General features: G+C 40.6%; 1 protein-coding gene across 2 annotated transcripts in view; it reads left to right on the forward strand.

The window, feature by feature from the left end:
- The first annotated feature begins 224 nt into the window (after positions 1 to 224).
- Positions 225 to 23,898, forward strand: part of VPS41 (VPS41 subunit of HOPS complex) — a 181,563-nt gene continuing 157,889 nt past the window's right edge. For both annotated transcript variants that reach the window (XM_021703650.2, XM_044919922.1), the window contains exons 1-2: positions 225 to 247; positions 9,243 to 9,281. In XM_021703650.2, the coding sequence (XP_021559325.1) occupies positions 227 to 247; positions 9,243 to 9,281 (60 nt within the window). In that variant the 5' untranslated portion in view covers positions 225 to 226. The remainder of the gene's footprint in view (positions 248 to 9,242; positions 9,282 to 23,898) is intronic.

Genomic DNA, 23,898 nt, shown 5'->3' on the forward strand with positions numbered 1-23,898 from the left:
ATAAAATAAATCATGGAATTAACAATGGTTCTGTTCAAATTCCACAGAGCACAGCTCCTCTGAGCTTGGAGAGTCAGAAGCAGAGAGATGAGGCCCAACAGGCTCACCAGCCGGAAAAGACGTGGGGGTCAGATGCTGCTGAAACTACATTTCCCAGCAGCCCCTGGGCCCCAGTGTCTCGGTTTCTCTCATTTCCGGGTCTGTCATGTGACTCCCCGGCGGCACCATGGCGGAAGCAGAGGAGCAGGTAAAGGCTGAAACTGCTAGGCGAGGGGGGTGAGCGGTGAGGGTGAGGCCGTCGGGGCTTGGAGCGGAGCTTGCGGGGGTGCGGAGCTATGGGAGGGCGAGGGAGGCCCACAGCCGGGCGCGCGGCTGGCGAAAGTCCGTTTCGGGGAGCAGAGAGGCGGGTGGGATGGCTGACACCGTGGGCCGGGGGCGGGGGGGAGCGCTCCCACACACCCCCGGGTTTCGTGAGGCGGCCTTCCTTTGCCGCCGCCTTTGTGGCCTGTCCTCCGTGAAATTTTGGCTTGAAGGCAGCCTGGCTGTCCCAGGGACTGACTGCCCTTGGGGAAGCGTAAGCGATGGCTTGAATTTTGAGGCCAGGTGACTGAAATTTAAGTTCCTTTCCAGTCGAAGTTAAGGCAGTTAGAGTTGATTTGTAAAAGGGCTGGCTAGGAGAGAGTAGATGATGAGTTTTGTTTCGTACCTATTGTTTTTAGGTACAAAGCTAAGTCACCTATGGTGTGCAGCACTGGTTAAGTGCATTTGTTCTGGAGCAAAAATATCTAGGCTCCAGTGCTGGTTCTCTTCTTAATATGTGACATTGGGCTATTTAACTTTAAATATAAGTTGGAGATATAAGAGTAACGTTCTCAGAGACTGGTTTAATGTAGAATAAGTTAGTACAACAGTTAAAGTGCTTAGTAAAAGTTGGGGTCAGTAAAAGTTACATGAGAGTATTTGTTGCTGGCAGGCAGAACATCAGATGGCAAAGCCAGTCCACACTTGGCAATGAGGCGCTTGAGTTTAGAGGAGTTGTTAGTGATGGCGTTAGAGTTATTTTCCTACAGGCAATAGTGGTAGTCAAACTGCATACAGTTTGTTGAAACGAAAAAATGGTATCAAGAAGACAGAAAAGTGCAGACAAAGGCCAGAATGTGAGGAAATACCTTATTTTTCCATTTCCAGGGTCATTTCAGGTTGTCAGTGTTTTTCCTTACAAATTAACAGGGTCATCAGTTTCCATAATTGCCTCTAAAAGGTGATTTATGATGAACTGTACCATAACAAAAGAAGTTTAGTTGATAATTTATACCATTTGTAACATACTTAATTTACATAATGAAAATTTGCCCTCGGTACATTTGATATATATTAGTAATTAAGAAATAAGGTAGAAATTTGGTTTGGGTGGTCATTGTGATAACAGGAGTGTTGCTTCCAGCCACTGAAGCCTCCCTTTTCCGATCCAGTCATTTCAAAGGAAAAATGCTCCTTAAGCACATGTAATTTCATGAGCCATTGCTAGGTTTGATGATAGTGGTAAGATTGGCTTTCACACTGTTGGTCTTTCAGGTTGAAATATAGCTTATTTGTAGTTTGATTTAAAAGCAAAAAGCCAAGATCTTAGATACAAGGTAGTAGAAATGGAGAAAGTTGCTCTTAGTATTTGTTTACTACTGTTTTGTGTAGAAGAGAAGTTTGGCAAAGCTGTCTGATGTAAAAAGCACACATAGAATGTTAATGATATAATAAGAATGCTCTGAATTTTTATAGCACTTTTCAGTGTAAACCCTTCACGTCACATTTGGTCCTCACAAAAGAATTCTGTATGGTAAATGTTTATTCTGATATATAAGTCAGGACAAGGCACCTCCTATGTTCCAGACCTTCTAATGGCTTCCTGTTGTGCTCTGAGGAAAAGCCAGACTCCTTTAGAATACCTGAGTTGTCCTATAGGACCTTGCCCCAGATGCTCCTTCTCCCTTTTCTGACTTCATTTTCCACTACTCTTCTCTGCTTTCCTTCTGTCACTGGGCATCAGCTATACGTGGCTTTCTTACTGTTCCTTCAACTGGCTGGCATGTTTCTACCTCAGGGCCTTTGCTCATGCTGCACCCCTTTTTTGACCCCAGATAATCTATAGGGCTTTCTCCCTCAGTTCCTTCATGTCTTTGTCCAAGTGTTATCTTTTTCAGTGAGATCTTCTTCGATCATTTTTTGAAACCTCTTTCTTGCATTATTTTCCTTCTTAACACTTAATACTCATCACCGTCTGACATAGGACGTTTTAAAATTTCTGTTTATTTGTTCTGTATGTTTTTGTGTTCATTTCTGTATATTCTCCCCATTAGAATGTAAGCTTCAGGATGGCAAGGATTTGTTCACTGCTGTTTGCCTGATACCTAGAATAGTGTCACAGTATGTGTTAAATGATTGAATTTTACACATAAACAAATGGAAATTCAGACACCTAAAGTAACTTATTCAGGCTTGTATCTGTAATAAACCTCCAGTTTTCTATTGCCAAAGCTCACAGTTTTTCACTAGAATACCCCATTCCATCTTTTAAAAAATACTTAAGAACTTAATTCTAATTATTTATTTATTATTATTTTTTTTACTTTATGAAATAGAATGAGCCCTTATCACCTTAATAAATGTCCTTCAAGTTGTAATTTCGCCTTTGACACTTTAACAGTCTGCATACAGTTAGAGTAGGCATTCATCCCCCTATCAGTATCATTCTCAAAAAGACCAATATTTTGGGGCGCCTGGGTGGCTCAGTCGTTAAGCGCCTGCCTTCGGCTCAGGTCATGGTCCCAGGGTCCTGGGATCGAGCCCCGCATCGAGCTCCCTGCTCCGCGGGAAGCCTGCTTCTCCCTCTCCCCCTGCCCCTGCTTGTGTTCCCTCTCCCGCTGTGTCTCTCTCTGTCAAATAAATAAAATCTTTAAAAAAAAAAAAAAAAGACCAATATTTTGTCAGTTGCAGAAAGAAGCAAACATTCACCAAAAGTCCTGTTTATTTTTTAAAGCTAGTAAATAATTGTACCTATAGTATCAGTCCTTTATAGATTAAAAATGGTTAGACTTTTCTCACCCTGCTTGATTTGTGCATTTCACAGTAAGGAAGCCATTAAAATCTGGCCTCTTGCGGAGCCTGGGTGGCTCAGATGGTTAAGCATCTGCCTTCAGCTCGGGTCATGATCCCAGAGTCCTGGGATCGAGCCCCACGTCCGGCTCCTGGCTCAGTGGGGAGCCTGCTTCTTCCTCTGCCTCTCCCCCTGCTCGTGCTCTCTCTCTCTGTCTCTCTGTATCCCTGTGTCTTGAGTGAATAAATAAAAAAATCTTAAAAAAAATAAAATAAAAATAAAATCTGGCCTCTTGTATACAGTTTTTTGAAGGCTAAAAGTTCACAAAATTGGAGTTAAATAAGTTTGCTAATTTTTCTGTTCTGCCACTTTGAACCTTTTAGAAAATCTTGACATATTTTTTCCCCCCAGAACGCTTTAAGAACTGAGATGTGCGGGGCACCTGGGTGGCTCAGTCGTTGGGCATCTGCCTTCGACTCGGGTCATGATCCCAGGGTCCTGGGATCAAGCCCCGCATCAGGCTCCCTGCTCAGCAGGAAGCCTGCTTCTCCCGCTCCCACTTCCCCTGCTTGTGATCTCTCTCTTGCTATGTCTCTCTCTGTCAAATAAATAAATAAAATCTTTAAAAAAAAAAAAACAAAACTGAGATGTGTATTAAAATTAGCTACGATGACGGGTTAGGTCAAAGGAAGTTTTTTACCTTGGCATCATGCACTGTAAATACAAGCAAGCAGCCCTTTATGATGAGCAAGACAAAGCTAAATCTCTCCTCTTAACTTTTCTGAGCATTGTATTCTTTGGTGATTGTTTTTTTCCCCCTTTAATTTTAGAAAGAACCAAAATAGTAAGATCTGTACGGAATTAACATAATGTGAAGTAGTTCATAGGCTCTCAAACTAGAAAATCACTTTTTTGGATATGATTGAACATTTTTTTGTCATTGGGAAATCTTTGTTTATGCTGAGAATGCTGAAGGTAGTTTGCAGAAATAACTACATACATATTTTATAGTTCACAGAAAGGGCTAATACCTTATATTCTGCCTGGAAATCTTCTAAACAGCAGTTTTACTTAGCTTTAAAATGATTTATAGTTGACCTTCATTATCACAGATGCCCAACAGTATTTGTTCATACCTCTGTTATGGATAACATTCTGCTTGAAGTCTGGTTGTTTGTGTATTTGTCTTACTTCTACTACAGATTGCTGAGTCCTCAAGAATAAGGACAGAGCTTACTCATGTCTGTATCTCTCAGAAGGCTAGTGCTTTGCAGGTACTAGGTGCTTAATAAAATGTTTAAATGAATTCATTAGGGGGAGAAGAGCCTTCTGAATTGAAAATGTCAAATTATGAGTAAGATGCAGTATAATTCGTGTTGTTTTATCTTAACTTGAAACTTTTTTTTTTAAGATTTTATTTATTTGACAGAGAGAGAGAGAGCGAGAGAGGGAACAAGCAGGGGGAGTGGGAGAGGGAGAAGCAGGCTCCCCACCAAGCAGGGAGCCTGATGCGGGGCTCGATCCCAGGACCCTGGGATCATGACCTGAGCCGAAGGCAGACACTAAACGACTGAGCCCCCCAGGTGCCCTTACCTTGAAACTTTTGGAAGTTAACTAATTCAAATGTATTATAGATTACATTTCCTACATTTTGTACTCTGCCATCCCCCCCATTCATCTTTCCAACCAACCATCAGGGAACCTAGTCTATGAAAATATTTGATCAGTCAGACCACCTGTTCCTTAAGAGAGTAGCATTTCTTTTTTGAATTTTCCCTCTACATTTTAGAATTTGGGGAAATGTTATCCTTATCGTAGAGCATTTACTTATTATCAGATGGCAGATCATGAGCACGTATACTCCCATGTGATTGCCCTGTGTGTAAAATAAAAGTCAGACCAACAAACATTTGCCTCAGTTCTCTTGCCTGCACGTTGGGGCATTTACTCTCCAGAACTCTTCTGAGTATGAAATGAGATAAAGTATGTTAAAGTGGCCAGCTCAAAGTGTCTTCTGTCGGACAACAGTTTATTATCCAAACTTGGGCTTTGCTCAAGTATGCAGTATTCTCTCTCTCTCTCTCTCTTTTTTTTTACAGTTTGATCAAGATCTTTTAAAAGCAACTTCACTAATAACTAAAGAAGAAACAAAGCCCCAAACCAGAGTTTGCTAAAACACAGGATCAGAGAAATTTTCAGAGGATCCACTCTTTACCATCATGAAACTAAATTGTACTCACAAATTAGCTGGATGCACTTACTGCCTTATGGGTTTTTCCTCTCCTCTTTGTCTAGGCTGGCTGGCTGAAGGCCAGTGTCACCCGCTGATTATTCGTGGTCTCTCTAGTACCCACGTTACCACCTTAGGGAGGGAGCACTCCTCAGGTCTGGGGTTCTGTGTTTCATGCAGCTCCCCATTCTTGGCTGTTCAGTCACCCTTGCCTTTGTTTCTTCTGGGAACTTGGTTCCTTCCTCAGTGTTTTTGTTACCAAATGCTTGTGATTCTAAGCTCTAATTTAGACTTACTGCATCAGAATCTGTGAAGATGGGAGCATTTGCCTGGGTATTAGCCAATTCCCCAAACTGAGTTTATGTGATTGTGATGCAAAAGTCAGATTTGGCACTGGGTCACTAGGTCACCTAGCTGGTCCCTTTTTCCACCCTGAGCAGACATCCAGGTTTTCCTTCCTTTGCAGACTACAATGAGTACGGTAGCTAAGCCTGGGGGGCTCAACGGGGTTGGTACCCTGAGTCTGCCCACTCTTGTCCACTCCCCAGGTACTCTTTCATCTTTCCTACTCAACCAGCCTAGTCCTGAGTGCCCCAAACTGGCCACAGCTTCTTTGAGCTTTTTGAAATGGAGGTCTCGATGATACAGGGTTATCAGATATGTGTCACATAAATATATCCTCTTATCTCTGCCTGTGTCCGACATTGGGATCTCTCTCACCCTGTCTTCCATTAAGCTTAGCTGTGTCACACCTTCTGTTGGGAAGGAGAGAAGGTGGCATTGCAGTTGAGTGTTTCAGGTCTATCCCCAAGCCAGGCTGATTTCCTGGGGCCTGGTCTCTGCTCTGTTTCTTCATCCTGCAGACATGGGGCTGGCCTCCCTTGGGTTCCAGCCTCCATTTCTCCCCCAAATTCTGCACACCGCCCCCCCCAACAGTGTATAGATTCAAGTGGTCACACGTCAAGGCACCGGGATTGTTGGATATGTGATTGAATTTAAGGGATTGGTTTGCAAAAGAAGTTGAGTTTAGCTTTCAGCTGTTGCCCAGATTTTGTCCAGCTCCACATTTGCATCACTCTGTGCCTTCTAGCTCATTATGTTTGCTTCAAACAGAACAGCGCATTTTTTAATTGCGGTAAAATATAATATTTACCACTTTAACCATTGTTAAGTGTATGATTCAGTAGCATTAAGTCCGTTTAAGTCCAACTAACCCCCCATCACTCCCCTTCCCAGCCCCTAGTCTATTCTATTTTCTGTCTCATATAAGTGGAATCTACAATATGTCTGGTTTATTTCACTTAGAGAACAGCCCAGTTTTGTAACTTATATTTTCAGGATTTGAAGGTCTTTGCGAGAGAGAATGAGACAGAGAGAGAGCACGAGATGGGGGAGGGTCAGAGGGAGAAACAGACTCCCGGCTGAGCAGGGAGCCCGTTACGGGACTCGATCTGGGATTTCAGGATCATGACCTAAGCCGAAGGCAGTCGCTTAGCCAAATGAGCCACCCAGGCGCCCCCAGGATTTGAAGTTCTTTAAAAGATAGTGTGAAGTTAAAAAATGTTTGAAAACCACTGACTCTGAATTGTAACCTTCCTCACTGTTGAGCCTAGCTTTTGGATCCCTCACTAAGACATTTACTTCCTGTCTTCTGGTTTGCCCCTCAGTCTCTAGAACATTAAGCAGAGGGGCTTACTGAGTGGCTGAAGCTAAGAAATAGCAGGCCAGGCTGATTCCTGAAGGCACTCATGCATTGCATTGGGAGGATTGTGGACAAAAGTGTGATTCTTTTTTTTTTTTGAGGCCACAGCTACGTCTGGGAGATTTGTGCTGATGCCGGGGGTCAGTTTGAGAGTGTCTTGGAATAAATATTCTCATTGATACCAGCAGCCACAGGAAGCTTCTCTGACAGCCTGGTTTTCCCCGAAGGCTCAGTTTTCTGAGAGCTGCATGCCTCATGGTGTCAGATGCTGGCACTGCGTGCTTTTTGGTACAGAGCAAGAGTATAATTTGATTTTGAGTTTTTGGTTGAAATTGCTGGGTTGGGACTTATGCTTTTGTTTTAAAGAAGAACATAAATGGGACATTTGCCCTTTTCCCGCATGTGCCTATTTGAATGGATTTCAGATAAGAAAAAAAAATGTCCTTAGGTTTAATGGAATTTTTCTGGAAACAGTAATCCAGTGTCCTTCTAGAGTTCTTGAGTTGGGGAATAGGAATCTAGGTGCAGGTCATTGGCATGGTTATCAAAGCCTCATTTTGCTGATGTTAGTAACTTAATATTCAGGAATAGTCAGGGACAGAAAGGGTGTCAGAAGTCATTAGGTTCAGCCTTTAAGCCTCGGTGTTCTTACCTCAAGGGTCATTTAGGAAATTCTAAGATGCTAGGTGCAAAGCATTTAGCATTGTGGGGATATATGTAATAGATGTTCAGTAAAGATGTCAGAATAGTGACTGTTAATAATAAATGGAGTGTGTCCAAAAGAGAAGGTTCAGGATGGTAAGTGGACGAGAACTAGGATCTGGGGATGGTTAGCACAGAGGAAAAACAATTTAGAAGGGCAGGCGTGATACGTGTCATTAACTCTGTGGAGAACTGTCAGGTAGTAGAAGAATTGGATTTTTTATGTGTCTTATTGGTGCTAAGAACAAAACTTACTGTGGAGAGAGTGTAGCTCCAAATTAATAAGAATTTTCTAATACTTAGAAGAACATTCAAACTAAATGGGCCGCATTGGGATTTAGAGCAGATTCTTGGGTTCATCGTGGGTAATGATACAACAACAATAAAATTCTTAAGTACAGGTAACATTCGTCCCCATTTTACAGATGGCCTTTCAGAGCAGGAATTGTATTGTCCACAAGGCCATTCCATGGGCTGCCTGCCACCTGCCAGGTTCTTCCTAATTTTCCATGAATGAAATTAAAATGTTTTCAAACACCAGATTTGTGTTTATCCTGCTATACAATTTGCACCGAGTAATATATGCATCTAACTTGCTTTAAAATGTTTATTTTTTTTCTTGAAAAATATTAGTTACATCTAAAATGTCCTTGCCCCATTTTTTTGTTCTTTCTTTATCTCATGGATTGTTGTAAAATGCTTACATTCAGTGTCAGCATATTAGTTGTAACCTTTTATTGCTATTGATATCTATAAGTACGTTAAGTAAATCTTCATTTTGCTGACCTCTTTGAGGATGCGTGGCATCAGCAGATTCTCTCTTTCAGTGGACAGGTGAGAGATTAGCAGGATCAAGTCAATTTTTCCCTTTTTGCTTTGTTTTCTCCAGAGCAGCAAGATTCATTGTCTAGCAAGGGGGAAACTGTTAAATGGCAGAATTTGTCTTCTGGTTAATGGTTTAAAGAGTGAATGTAAATTATAGAGCTTGTTTGCACAATGTCTGTTAGGTACCACTCTAGGGGAATTCTTTTGTAAAAAGCTGTTTAAGCAAGACAATCATTTTGACTTCAGATTAATAGCGCAGTGATTAATAGCACAAGGGCTTTTCAGTATAAAAATTGGCTTACAGATAATTTGAGATGGCAGTTTCCTCTTCCCTTCCAAGATCAGTAAGCCTACTTTGCCAGACCCATTTCCATTTTTAGCGAAGGAAAGAGCCTTCTGTATACTCACATGACAGTTCCTGGGGCCATTCATTAACCTGCTGACCACTCGAGGGAGGTCAGCAGGAGCCGGGGGTCTGAGTGGCCCCAGAGTAACCATCTCAATCCTGCCAGATGTGGAAAGTTGTGGGAGGCCTATGAGAGTCACGCTGTGTGGGGTCCTTTCAACTGTAGTTGCAAATTAGTTCCCAGAAAAGGCAGGGGGATGTTGGTGGTGGGGATGTGGTAACTCTTTTCCCTTATCTTATTCTTTTGTCATCCTTCTGACCATTTTCCCCCCTCTATGCTTTGTAGGAAACCGAGTCTCTCGAAGAATCTACAGATGAGTCTGAGGTAAGGTGGTCGTTTGGGAGCCTGAGGATTTCTTGCTTACCATGTTATCTTGACCTTGTTCTGCCTTGTTAAATGTGACATTGCTGGGGCCTGGGGTCGTAAAGTAGGGCCATAGGTGATTGAGCCTTGGGGAAGAACGTGACAATTGTCTTTAAAAATGTTAAATGGATTGACTTAAATGAACAGGAAAAGGAATGCTTTCTCCTGATCTTGAATAGTAATTTAACCTGAAGTGTGTTGGCAGTGGGAAATTTGATGCAAAGTTTTACAGACTAATCTTGACACAGAAAATCTGTTATTTTAGGGGCCCCTGGGTAGCTCAGTCGGTTAAGCATCTGACTCTTGATTTCAGCTCAGGTCATGATCTCAAGCCCAAGTTGGGCTCCCCGCTGGGTGTGGAGCCTGCTTAAGATTTTCTCTCTCCCTCTGTCCCTTCCCCCCTCCACCACTTTTGCGTGGGATCTTTCTCTCTTTCATAAATAAATAAATAAATAAATAATAAATAAATTTTAAAGCAACCACTGTAGGTTCTGCAATATTTATTCTTTCTTCATTCTTCTAATGAATACGACATGCTCACTGGTGTAATTTCTAAATCATTGAAATTATAGTTTAGTTCATAAAATAAGGAAAGTATTTGAAAAACTATTAAGGAGCTAAGTTGTGCTAAAGATTATATTTTAAGGAGAATAAAGTAATATATAAGGGTGGGCTTTTTTAAAAAATTTTTCTTTTTAAGAGTATGCATAAGATATAAGTTTAACACAAATTAGTGAACTTACAATTTTATGGATGGACTAATAATGATAATCATATTTTTTCCTTTTATTATTTCATTTAGCTCAGAGGAATGAAAAAATATGATAACCTGCTGGAAATTCACACCAATGTGACTGTAACCAGTATAGTCTATAAATTTAGGTTGATATTGTGTATAGTGATTATATGGATTTTGTTTGCTTTTTCAGGGAAAAGACAGCCTTAAGCATATTCATCTAGAGAACATGTTATATATTACGCTGTTAGGCATTTGCAGTTTGGCCATAGAGGCATGGTTCCTAATGTTTGCACTGCTGAGGACCTCAGATCCTCTCTTTGGGGCTCCCGATAAGGCACTACAGAGTTTGCTTATAGATTCAGTGTAATACGTGTTGATGTTTAATCAAATACTGAAAAGCAGTTTAGCTTACCATTCTCATTTTTGGAGATTTCTGGTTAACCATATCCTCAGAATCACTGGTATAGAATTCTGCAGTGTTGGAATCCTGTCCAAAAATTTCATTTCAGAGGTGAGGAGGATGTTGGCAGCCACCTAAATAAATCTTTCCACACATCCTTCAGATACTAAACAGATCCATAAGGAGAGCAAACAAAAGACACATAACTCATGCCTCCAACGTAATCAGGAAACAGGGTGTGCTGTAAACTTCAGTATAAGTGGGGAAATACATATCCAAAACCATTTATTAAAGAAAATGCACTTCATTTACCCGTGTAACTAAGAGACCTAGTAAACCATTTAAATACCTCATCCCCTTCGTAGGAGCTGTCCAGGCAATATGAAACTTGGAATGGCAGGGAGCATCCATTCAAAAAAATATAGTAAGAAAATCAAGTGAGAACCAAACATTTTCAGCTAAAACGATCAGCAGCATAGCACTCCATCATGAATTGAATGTCTTTAAACAAGCATTTGTAGATAGGAAAAACTATCTTTCCACCAGAAATTTTAAAACTCAGAATAGAAATGGACAAAAAACTAGGAAGGGAGGAAGTAAGAGTTGACCACTCAGGAAAGAAATGAAAGGAAAAGATCGTTCTTTTAAAATCGAAGGAACTGAGACCCCCAAAGGTAACCTGACTGTCTAACATCAGACACCTGGTTCACGGGAGAAATGAGTTCAAACTCTAGCCCCCAGATCTGGGTTCTTCCCATCATTTTGCCTCCTGGCTCTGGTGTCTTCTGCATCGGCTGGGACTGAGGGACTGTGGAGGCGGGTCTTCATATCTCAGCTATACTTTATACCTGCTGTGTGGCCGTGGGCATAACATCCAGCTCCTGTATTCCTCAGTTCCCTCATGTGGTTCCTGTGTGTGGTTGTGGTTAGGGTTAGGTAAGATTGCTGTTTGCGAAGCATCTCATGGGAAACCCTCCATGAAAGCTAGTGGTCCTCAGCCTGTATTTTAGAAGTAGTGCTGGTGCTTCTTTTGCAGCTTCAGCTGCGAGGCTTGGAGAGACTCCCCGAGACTCTGGGACACAGAGCGGCTACTGTCCCAGATAGTACAGCTTCTAGTAGGTTCATGGGCCAACAAAGGAGTCAGGCTGGTGATAGGCCAAGTTTGGGCTTTTAAGTATAGTGAGTTGGTTTATAATCTAATCTTTGGAGCTGTTTGTCCTGGTGTCTCAGTTTGAATCACTTTCCAGATCCAGGATCGAGATTGTGAGACATTGTTCTGTTGCCAAAGAATCTTTATTTTTCCTTTTCTCTTCTTCCTCTATCACCCCAGTGGGTTTTGCACTGTTAATTCGGTTTTTACAGGGCAGGCATTTCCTTCATGTACTTCTGCCTCTTTATTCAAGTGCTCAAATAGTTTCCATTTCTGCAAACAACAGTTGTAACGATTTATCTGCTCCCTTATGAAATACTGCATTTCTTTTAGACTGGGCTTTTATACTGGGAAGACCCTAGCGTTAGGTTATTCTGAAATTCTTCTTTTTAAAATTTTTAAATTCATTTTTAATTAAAAATTTTTTAATTGTGGGGCGCCTGGGTGGCTCAGTTGGTTAAGCGACTGCCTTCGGCTCAGGTCATGATCCTGGAGTCCCGGGATCGAGTCCCACATCGGGCTCCCTGCTCGGCGGGGAGTCTGCTTCTCCCTCTGCCCCTCCCCCCTCTCATGTGCTCTCTCTCATTCTCTCTCTCTGAAATAAATAAATAAAATCTTTAAAAAAAAAATTTTTTAATTGTGGTAAAATGCATATAACATAGAATTTGCCATCTTGGGGCACCTGAGTGGCTCAGTCAGTTAAGCGTCGACTCTTGATTTCAGTCATGAGATCAGGCCCTGTGTTGGGCTCACGCTCAGTGTGAAGTCTGCTTGAAATTCTCTCTCCCCATCTCCCCACCACTCGAGCTCTCTAAATAAATAAATAAAATCTTTAAAAAACTTGCTGTCTTACCATTTTTAAGTGTACAGTTTAGTATTGTTAAGTACATTCGCATAGCTGAGCAGCCTACCTCCAGAACTTGTTCATCTTACAAAATTGAAACTCTGTGCCCATCAAATTACAGCTCCCCATTCTCTTCCCCCCCCCCCCCCGCCCCCGGCAACCGCCCTTCTACTTTCTGTGTCTGAATTTGACTGCTCTAGATACCTCATATTAGTGGAATCTTGCAGGATTGGTCTTTTTGGAACTGGCTTATTTCATTAAGCAGCATGCCCTCAAGGTTCATCTATTTTGTTGCATGTGTCAGAGAATTTCCTTCTTCTTTAAGGCTGAATAATATTCCACAGTATGTCCATACCACATTTTACCTGTTGATCCACTGATGGATAGGACACTTGAGTTGCATTTACCTTTTGACTTTTGTGAACAATGTTGCAATGAACATGAGTTTAAAAAATATCTCTTTGAGACAACTGTTTTTCATTCTTTTGGATATGTACCCAAAAGTGGAATTGCTGGATCACATGGTAATTCTATTTTTAATTTCTTGAGGAACCGCTATACCCATTTGCCATAGAGACTGCACCACTTTATGTTCCCAGCAGGAATGAACAGGGGTTCTCATTTCTCCACATCTGTGCCAACACTTGTTTTTTCTCTTTTTCTGTTTGTTTTTATAGTAACCTTCCTGACAGGTGTGAGGTGATATTGTGGTTTTCTTTCATTTTCCTAGTGTTTACGTGATATCAAACATCTCTTCATAAGCTTGTTGGCCATTTGCATATTTTCTTTGAAGAAATGTCTATTCAAGTCCTTTGCCCTTTTTTTTTTTAAGATTTTATTTATTTATTTGACAGAAAGACAGCGAGAGAGGGAACACAAGCAGGGGGAATGGAAAAGGGAGAAGCAGGCTTCCTGTTGAGCAGGGAGCCTGACGTGGGGCTCGATCCCAGGACCCTGGGATCATGACCTGAGCCGAAGGCAGACGCTTAATGACCGAGCCACCCAGGCGCCCTCTTTGCCCATTTTTAAATCATGTTGTTTTGTTTTTTGTTGTTGAGTTGAGGAGTTCTGTATATATTCTGGATGTTAGTCCTTATCAGATAAAGATGGATGGATGGATGGATAGATAGATAAAGATAGAGATATACCTATTGTATTTATGTGTAACTCAACAACTTGTGAATAGGATAGATGAATAGATGGATTGACATATAGATACACATCTATAGAGTTGTGATTTAACTATATATAAAGAATATAAATAATGTAATACAGAAAGAATATATCTATCTCTCTATATATCCCTATTCAGTTATACAGTTTGCAATATTTGAATAATTCCTCCCATTCCATAGGTTGCCTTTTCACTATTGAGTGTATTCTTTGATGCATAGAAGTTTTAAAATTTTGATGTAGTAGAGTTTATTTTTGCTTTTCTCCCTGTATCTTGGTGTCATATCCAAGAAATCATTGCCACGTCCAGTGTCATTGAAGTTTTTCCCTTATGTTTTCTTCCAACTTCTCATTTTGTGTGTTCAAGAAAGGAATATTAACTGCTCAAAATTGTGTTTTTTTCATTATTCTTGAAACCTGTAACCAAATGAAATGAAATTGCCAGGTGTAGTATAATTAATGTAATCGACAGTGGTGTATATGTCAGCACGTAAAACTTTTGAGAATTTTAAGTTGACTTTGCAGTTAAAGTAGAAATTCAGGGGTGCCTGGGTGGCTCAGTCGGTTGAGCAGTTGCCTTTGGCTCAGGTCATGATCCCAGGGTCCTGGGATTGAGCCCCGCATCTCCTTTCCCTCTGCTGGCCTGCCGCTCCCCCTGCTTGTGCTCTCTCTCTCTATCTCTCTCTCTCTCTGTGTCAATAAATAAATAAAAGTTTTTTAAAAAGTAGAAATTCAAAACTGTATTAACAACCAAGAGAGTAAGTATGTTATTTAATAGGTAACATAGTTAAGCGTCTTGCCTTCATGTTAATACTAAATGAGTTGTGGCAAATTTTGTAGGATAACTAACTAAAGTGTTCCTTGCCTCTACTATTTTTTGTTTCTAATATATAATCCACTGTGTATTCCGCCTTGATATGACAAGCCAGACTGTTTCTTAAATGGTGTTTTACTCTTGAAAAGCATAACCCAGAAGTGCGTAACACAGAAGTATGTGTTCAAAAGAACTTCATTCCCATTTTGAAGCTCTAAGCTGCTTTCAGCGCTTGGGGACGATTGCTATGGTATGGGTGGTGGCAGAGTGCTGCAGGAGCCCAGAGGAGTGGCTGATTAGTCAGGAACGGCTTCGTTTGGAGTCGTCAAGAGTTAAGTATGGAAGATGAATCTAGGCAGAGGCTGGGCGAGTCTTTGGGAAGAAACTGAGTGATGAAAGTGCATGCACGTAGTTGAAAATAGAGCTACCATACGATCCAGCAATTGCACTACTGGGTATTTACCCCAAAGATACAAATGTAGGGATCCGAAGGGGTACGTGCACCCCGATGTTTATAGCAGCAATGTCCACAATAGCCAAACTGTGGAAAGAGCCAAGACGTCCATCGACAGAGGAATGGATAAAGAAGATGTGGTATATATATATATACAATGGAATATTATGCAGCCATCAAAAAGAATGAAATCTTGCCATTTGCAACGACGTGGATGGAACTGGAGGGTATTATGCTGAGCAAAATAAGTCCATCAGAGAAAGACATGTATCATATGACCTCACTGATATGAGGAATTCTTAATCTCAGGAAACAAACTGAGGGTTGCTGGAGTGGGGGGTGGGGTGGAAGGGATGGGGTGGCTGGGTGAGAGACATTGGGGAGGGTATGGACTATGGTGAGCTCTGTGAATTGTGCAAGACTGTGGAATCACAGATCTGTACCTCTGAAACAAATAATACAATATATGTTAAAAGAAAAAAAGAAGATAGCAGGAGGGGAAGAATGAAGGGGGGGAAATCGGAGGGGTAGACGAACCATGAGAGACGATGGACTCTGAAAAACAAACTGAGGGTTCTAGAGGAGAGGGGGGGAGGATGGGTTAGCCTGTTGACGGGTATTAAAGAGGGCACGTTCTGCACGGAGCACTGGGGTTATACGCAAACAATGAATCATGGAACACTACATCAAAAACTAATGATGTAATGTATGGTGATTAACATAACATATTAAAAAAAAAAAAAAAAGAAAGTGCATGCACGTTTGGCCAACCAGCTGGGAGGCGCTCAATGTGGCTGGAGTGTGGAGGAAGGTGGGGACATGAGGCTGGACAAGGAAGCTAGGGTGAGGTGGTAGAGCTACTAATGTGTCAAACCAGGCAGTTTGGACTTGATCTGATGGACATTGGGGAGCCAGCGAAAGCCTTGATTGTTGGGGGTGGGGCAAGGGGCTGGTGACAGATGAACTGGAAGGAGAGACTCATGGCAGGAAGTTCTAGTGCAAGTGCCTAAAGAGATAACAGGGATGTAGGAGTCTGGGCTAGGCAGGAGCAGAGAACAAAGAGGAAATGCTTCGCAAGTTCAGTCAAGAGGAACCGTGGGATAGTATGTGAGACGAACTCGGTAGGGGAGTCCAGAGGATTCCAAAGCGTCTAGCTCAGCTGTGTTGTAAGAAATTGATTAAACTCCACTCTTAGGCAGTTAAAGGAAAAGGACGTTTTAAACCTGAAGTTGATTATCTCTATATTCAATTTTTTCCTTTAAAGTGGTACTTTTCTAGTCCGTTGGTGACTCCTTTTATAATGGTTTTGATCAGGCTGAAACAAATAATATGCTTTCATATTAAATATGTTTTTAAAGAAAAGCAAACGATCAAGCTAATATCTGGGATTTTATTTTTAAAATCCTACAAGTTACTTGCTTTAGAGGAGCTTCTGAGCTCTCTTTGGAGCAAAGGTGGTGTAGTGGAATGAGCAGTGTTCAGACTATTTTGATAATGAAGATTATTACAAAAACAAACACAGTGTAGGAAACAGCAGTTGGCACTTTAGATATATTCACTAGCCCAAGTTTTGGCCATGATTATTGCTTCTATTTTACAGGTGAAGAAACAGACTTAGAGTGTTTAGGTGAATGCCAGGGTCACCCGCTGGTAAATGCATTAGAATCCCGCAGTTGGACTCCAGAGCCTGGTCTTCTACTGTGTGGTTACACTGCCTCCGACTTCCCTGTGACCTCTCTAATTTTATTCCAGACTCTTCCTCTGTGTGCCTTTGTAGAATTGGACAAGATTAAAAAAAAAGAAATTCTCCCTTGGAACTCCTGCCTATGTATAAAATGATATTTTGGCTGATGTTACAGATTGTGGCTTGTTCAACGAAAATACCAATTTCAGAATTTTTGAACTTTGCCTTCTCTAGAGAATAGAGAATTGTCTTGCTAATTTATGGATAACAGTGATAATTATAATAAACTCATGTTTTGCCATAAGAGAATGTTATTTATTTAGAAAATAGTTATAAACATTTATAAAATATTAAATAAATGTTAGTTACTAAGTTATATCCCCTTTGAAAAGTACATCCATCTTTGTGTGTCAGAATTTAGCTGCAAGAGTGTTCATTGCAACTTTGTTTATAATATAAAAATTTGGAAACAAGCTAAAAGTCCAGAAAGAAATTGTATTATCTTTATAATTGATAAAAGCATTTTACAGAAATGTCCCTGAGAGCCGAGGCTGGCAAGCTGTTGCTGTGAAGGTCTACACAGTAAATATTTAAAGCTTTGCAGACAGAGAGCCAGTATTGAGGATATTATATAGGTACGTAACCATATAAAAATGTAAAAACCTGCTTGAAAGCTGTATAAAAACAGACATCTGGCTAGATGGGCTGGTTGTAGTTTACTGATTCCTGATTTTGGGTATAATATAATTTTTTTCCACCCTCCCAAGTCCTCATGTAAGCATAGAAAAAACAGCAGGACCGTAGTGTCACTGGGTTATGTGATTCTTACTTTATTTACTATCATCTGCCTTCATTTTCCAAGTTTTTACAAATACGAATACTTACATACTTAGCAAAACAATGCAATTATTATTTTTTTTTAACAAAACACATCCATCTCTGTACATATTCTTGTAGTCTTTTGTCTCAATGTTGCAGAACTTTTGGGTTGTAAAGCAGTGGGACTCAAAATGCGACTGCATGTCTTTCCTTCCTTACCTCACACTCAAACGAGGGAGTTAGGGAAAAGGTTTGGTTTATTTCTTGCTCTCTTTATTTCAGCCAAGATTACATAAAGCAAAAATTGTTTTTAACTCTAGTAGACAATTTTTTCTTAAGATTTTTTTTTAAAGTTTTAAATGTTGAGAGAAGTGTAGAATCACATGCACTTGTAAGAAATAACAGAGATTCTCTATACCCTTCACCCAGTTCCCAAAGGGTAGCATCTTGCATCTCTCCGGTGCAGCATCACAATCAGGAAGTCAATATTGATAACAATCCAGAGACCTGACTTCACAGGTTTTACATGCACTCATTTGTGCACGTGTGCATACATATGTTCATTCTGTGCACTTTTGTCTCATGTGAAGAGTAACGTGACCGCGACTGCGGTCAAGGTGCAGAACTGTTCACCACTAGGTTCCCTTTTATGGTCACAGCCACTCCCTCCCCAGCTTCCCCCCCCCCTCCAGCTCTGCCATCTGTTCTCCTTCTCCATAATTTTGTCATTTTGAGCACATTATATGAATCAAACCATAAGGTGTGTAACATTTTCAGATTGACTTTTTCTACTCTGCCAATTTGTCTTTTAATTGGTGTGGTTAGATCATTCACATTTAAGGTAATTATTGACATGTTAGGGCTTAAGTCTCCCATCTTTTTGCTGTTTCCTCCGCTTTTCATTTCTCTTGTTTCTCATTTCTTCCCTTTCTGTGAGTTAATTGAACTTTTTTTTAAGGTTCTATCTTAAAACTTTATTCATAGTTTTTTTTTTTAAGTGTATTACTTTGTATGATTTTCTTAATGTTGCTCTAGGTATTAAAATATGCATCTGTAACATATCAGTCTACTGGTATCCATGATATTTTACCTCCTACAACTTCTGGTCAAGTATAAAAGCCTTACTTTCATTTATGTCCCTCTTTTGTTCCCACGTTTTAAGCACAGTTGTCTTAATATTTACATTTATTTAACACCATAGCAGAGTTGGTATTAAACTTTTTGCTTCAACTATCAAATATTATCTTAAAAACTCATAATTTACTATATTTACCCTTATTTTCACCCATTCCTTTGTTCATTTTAATGTTCTAAGCCTTCTGTTATCTTCTATCTTTTCCTGCTTTCTACTTAGAAAACTTCTTTGATCTTTAGGGGTCAGTGTGCAAGCCACAAATTCTCTTGTGTTTTTTATCTGAGAATGTCTTTATTTCCCATTCATTTTTGAGGGATATTTTCACCAAATATAGCTTTTGTGGTTGACAGTTCTTTTCTTTCAGAACCTGAGAAATGTTCTGCCATTTTCTTCTGGCCTCTGTCATTTCAAATGACAGATGTGTTGTCCTTGATGTTTCCCCGTAAATAATGTGTCCTATTTCCCTGGCTGTTTTCAAGATTTTTTTTTTTTTTTTTTGCCTTAGTTTCCAGAAGTTCAGTTATGATTATGATGTCTCTTGGTGTGGATTTCTTTGATTTATCTTAACTGGAGTTTGCTCAGCTTCTTCAATCTGTAGGATTGTGTCCTTCACCAACTTTGGAAAGTTTTCAGCCGTTATTTCTTTGAATACTTTTTCAGTTTCACTCTCTCTTCTCCTTCTGGGACTTGAGTAATTTGAATGTTAGCTCTTTTGTTATTGTTCCACAGGTCCCTGAGACTCTGTTCATGTATTTAGTCAGTTTTCTGTCTTGTTCAGGTTGGGTAAATTCTATGGATCTGTTCTCAAGTTCATTGTTTATGTTCTCTCTCATATCCACTGTACTGTTGAGCCCATCCAGTAAGTTATTTCTTTTGGTTATTTTATTTGCCAGTTCTAAAGTTTCCATTTTTTGTTGTGTTGTTTTTTTTTTTAACTTCTATTTCTTTGCTGAGATAGCCTATTATTTCATTTGTTTCAAGATAATTTATTATTGCTTATTGAAGCACTTTTGTGATGGCTGCTTTAAAATCCTTGCCAGATAATTCTAACATCTGGTTCATTTCATATAATACACATTTTAATGAAGACAGTATTTAAATCATGAAGAAGCATCAGTTTAATTTTTTCAGGTCCATTTACTATGTGCCCTGTGTTGTGCCGAGTGCTTTGCGTGGATTATTTCATTTAAGATGAACCACAATCCTATCAGGTACTATAGTAGGCAGGAGAGGTCGGCTATGCCACAGTAACAGTTCCAAAATTGTAACAGCTTAACACAACACTGACTTATTTCTGAGTGTAATCAGTGGTGCAGAGAGAAGAAGTTGTGGCATCAACATTACAGAAATGTCATCATTTTCCATAGGGTCTTTCCTGTCAATGGACCAGAAACAATATGCTGTGGCGTACTTTGGCCATAGAGCTAGAATCTGAAGCAACTCTGCTTTGTGGAGAGATGTATTTTCTTAAACCTGGCTTACTTTGAATAGGTTCTAGAAGTATATTCCACCTTTTCTTCAAAGAGTTTAGTGTGCCATACAAAGAGCTTTGCAGTAGAAGCACCAGATTGTTAGCCTAGCATTTCAAGATGAAACTTGCACAGCAAAGACAGAAATAACAAGGGAAACCATCAGGCTAAGGAGGGAGCGGCAAGGAAAGAGAAGAGCACGTAATGAGACAGAGAAGTAGTGAGTGTGTTCTGTACCAGGTGAGCGTTCCAGCAAATGCAACTCAGTAGCTAAACTAAAGCTCAGTCTGCCAGTAGTATGTTCCTTTGAAGTGAAGATTACATGTAAATCACCGTACCCTGGGCCTGAGCCTGGGCCTGGCATGTAATAGCAGTTAATTAGTGTCATTGCTCTTTTTCTTTTTGCTACCATTATTAATAAATGTGCCTCCTAAAGAGATCCCCGTTCACATCTGGCTCACTTCTCGCAGATATCATGATCAGAATGCCTTGAATATGTTAGCTATATTAATTTTAATAAGTGGATGGACAAGTAGCTCAACCTATTTAAAATAAACCTACATGCAATTTATGTTAAATGAGAAATGAATATTAAAATGCAACTTCTGGATGCATCAGCCACCAGGGTTGTTCTTTTTCAATTTTGTTAAAATGAAAACCAGTCATTGTGAGAAATCAGGAGATAGCTTTTTTTAAATCAGAAAATGCATCACACAAAAATTATTTATTTATCTTTTCTGGTGGGTAGAACATTGTGAATCATTTATTGAAACTTAAATTGATTTTTTACATGTATTAATTTTAATAAATTTAGAGCAACTAGTAACTAAAATGGTAATGTACCTTGTTATGAGATTGATTGCTGAGAAAAATGGAGCATGGGGTTATAATATATCCTTCCAAATAGCCTTTGGATCAAAAATTTGCTCTTTCATTTAATGAGCTATTAATATTAACAGGTTTTGCTGATTATTGCATCACCCAGGCATGGATAAACATTCTCTTTGAAGCATATATTATAAAAATTATATGTTTGGAAACTTAGTAGAAACTTTCTGGATGCAAATACAGATTTGTGAACCTGTTTCTGCCATTTGTTAGAGATCGAAAAGATGAACAGGACTCTGGTATGACATATCTTTGAACAGAATTTATAATTCCGCTACCTAGGAGAGAAATTATTTTAGGCAGTCCAAGATGGACTGATTGATCATTTTATTTATTCGGCAAATATTTATTGAGTACTTTTATCTTCTGGGTGCTGGGCTATACCAGTCTTTGATGGAGGAGTAAACAAAAACATATTTGGTGGTAATAAATGTTGTAGATAAAAATAACATTGGATTAAGGGACTCTGGAGCGGGCTGAGGTGCCGTTTCATCTGGTGGTCAGGGAGAGCCTCTCATAAGATGACATTTGAGTAAATATATGGGAGAAAGGTCTTGTGGGTAAAAGGAAGAGCAAACACAATACCTTCAAGTAGGGTTGCTGGACGTCTTTGATGATGCGAGTGGGGCTGAGTGTTAGGAAATGAAGTAGTGAGTGGCCAGAACACAGAGCCTGTAAATCAATTTATGGACTTGGTTTTTACTCTGAGTAAAATGGGAAGCCATTGGAGGCTGTGGTTTTAGTGAGAGCGCTCTGGATGCTGTTTGAATACAGTCTTGGAGACAGCAAGTAGGAAGCAGCAAGACCAATTAGGAGGCTTTGGCAGAGCTCCAGTTGGAGGTGATGAAGGATTTAGGATAGTTTTTGAAATAGAGCCAATAGATTTCTTGACTAGGACGTTGGGGTGTAAATGAAAGAGAGGAATTAAGGGTGGAGTTGTGAACTGAGATAGGATAAGACTCTGGCTAGCACTGGTTTTGGTGCTCAGGGTAAGGTGTTGGTGGTAGGATAAATCAGAAGTTCCATTTTGGCTATTGTAAGTTGGATATGTCAATTAGGCATCCAAGTGGAAATGTCAAGTATGTAGTTGGATAAAGACTAGTGCATGGGCTGGAGATAAGAATTTTTGGTGGGGGGTGGGTGCGCCTGGGTGGCTCAGTTGGTTGAGTGTCCACCTCTTGATTTCGGCTCAGGTCATGATCTCAGGGTCATGAGATCGAGCCCCATGTTGGCCTTTGCACTCAGTGTGGAGTCTGCTTGAGATTCTCTCTCCCCCTCTGCTCCACCCCCTGCTTGCACGCTCTCTCTCTCAAAATAAATAAAATCTTAAAAAAAAGAAAAGTTTTTTTTTTTGTTTTTGTTTTTTAAGATTTTGTTAGAGAGCAAGTGTGCATGAGCAGTGGGGAGGGGCAGAGGGAGAGGGAGAAGCAGGGGGAGCCCGATGCTGGACTCCATCCCAGGACCCTGGGATCATGACCTGAGCTAAAGGCAGACACCTAACTGACTGAGCCACCCAGGTGCCCCATGAGATAAGAATTTTTGAGTCAGCATTTAGATGGTGTTTAAAACAATGAAACTGGATGAGATCGTTTAGGGCCTGAGGTCAGATAAATGAGAAGCCTGATACCTGGACCTGAGGGGTACTACAGCATTTTTGAGATCTGAGAGATGAAGGGAAATAGCAAAGGGCACTGAGAAGGAGTAGCCAGTGAGATAGGAAGAAAGCCAAATGAGAGTGGTGTCCGAGAAGCTGAGGGAGGAATGCATCTCAGGAAGAAGGGCGTGGCCAACTGTGCCAAATGCCATGGAGAGGAGTAAGAAAAGGACCTCTAGGGACTGACCCTTGAATCTGCAAAGATTATATCGATATTCCATCGATATAGGAGCAGCTGTGGTGGCTCATGGTGGTGGGGGTGTTGTGGGGCCTGACTGGAATGGGCTCGAGAGAGATTGGGTTGGCAGAATGTCTTTGGTGCTCTCAGAACTTCTTGTACTGCGTGTCTCAAAATGGTGATATCTAGAATGCTTATAAGGGACATATTTGTTGAGTGGCTGTTAGGGAGATAATGTGTATTTAGCCCTTGTCATGTCATGAGAAGGCGTTCATTAAGCCTGCTGCTGCTGCTGTTTTGTTATTTTTAATCTACTTCGGTGCCAGGTACTTTCATGAGGGCTGGGCCCCTATCCATGGGGTCTCACTAGCAGAGCTGCTTGTGAATGAATAAATGAATTGATTTCACGAATCCTTACAACATTTATATGAAACTGGCATTCTGTTCTTATTTTGGGGATGGTGAAACGAGGACTTTGAGAGGTCTCTTTGTCAAAAACAGGTATCAAGGACCTCCTGACTCAAGCTGAGAACTGTTTTACCAAGCAGAATAATGGTAAGCAGAGTAATGATCCCCAAAGATGTCTGTGTCCCAGTCCCTGGAACCTGTGAATGTTATATTACATGGCAAGAGAAATTAAGGTTGCTGATGGAATTAAGGTTGCTAATCAACCAACTATAAAATAGGGAGAGTGTTCTGGATGATCCAGGCGGGACCACTGTAGTCACAAGAGTCTCCACAAGTGGATGAGAGAGGTAAAGGAGGCCAGAGTGATGTGATGTCGGAAGATCTTGACCCACCTTTGCTGGTTTTGTGGGTACAGGAAGGAGGGGGCCCATAGCCAGGGAATGCAGGTGGCCTCTAGAAGCTGGAAAAGATGAGGAAACAGATTCTCCCCTAGAGCCTCCAGAGGAATGCAACCCTTCTGGCATCTTGATTTTTGCCCAGTGGTATCTGTACTGGACTGTAAGACACCAAATTTCTGTTTTTCCAAGCCACTGAGTGTGATAATTTGTTACAGCAACCATAGGAAACAAATACAGTAAATAATGTGATTGGATGATATTATTCCCTTAGCACTTTTCATTCAGCGCAGAAAACTGTTGTAATGAAACTGCTAACGGACCCTTTGGTGCACGGGTGGCGCCACTCTAGATAACTAGTAGGGACCCTCTGG

Source organism: Neomonachus schauinslandi, chromosome 12 (genome assembly GCF_002201575.2).
Source record: "Neomonachus schauinslandi chromosome 12, ASM220157v2, whole genome shotgun sequence".
Taxonomy (NCBI): domain Eukaryota; kingdom Metazoa; phylum Chordata; class Mammalia; order Carnivora; family Phocidae; genus Neomonachus; species Neomonachus schauinslandi.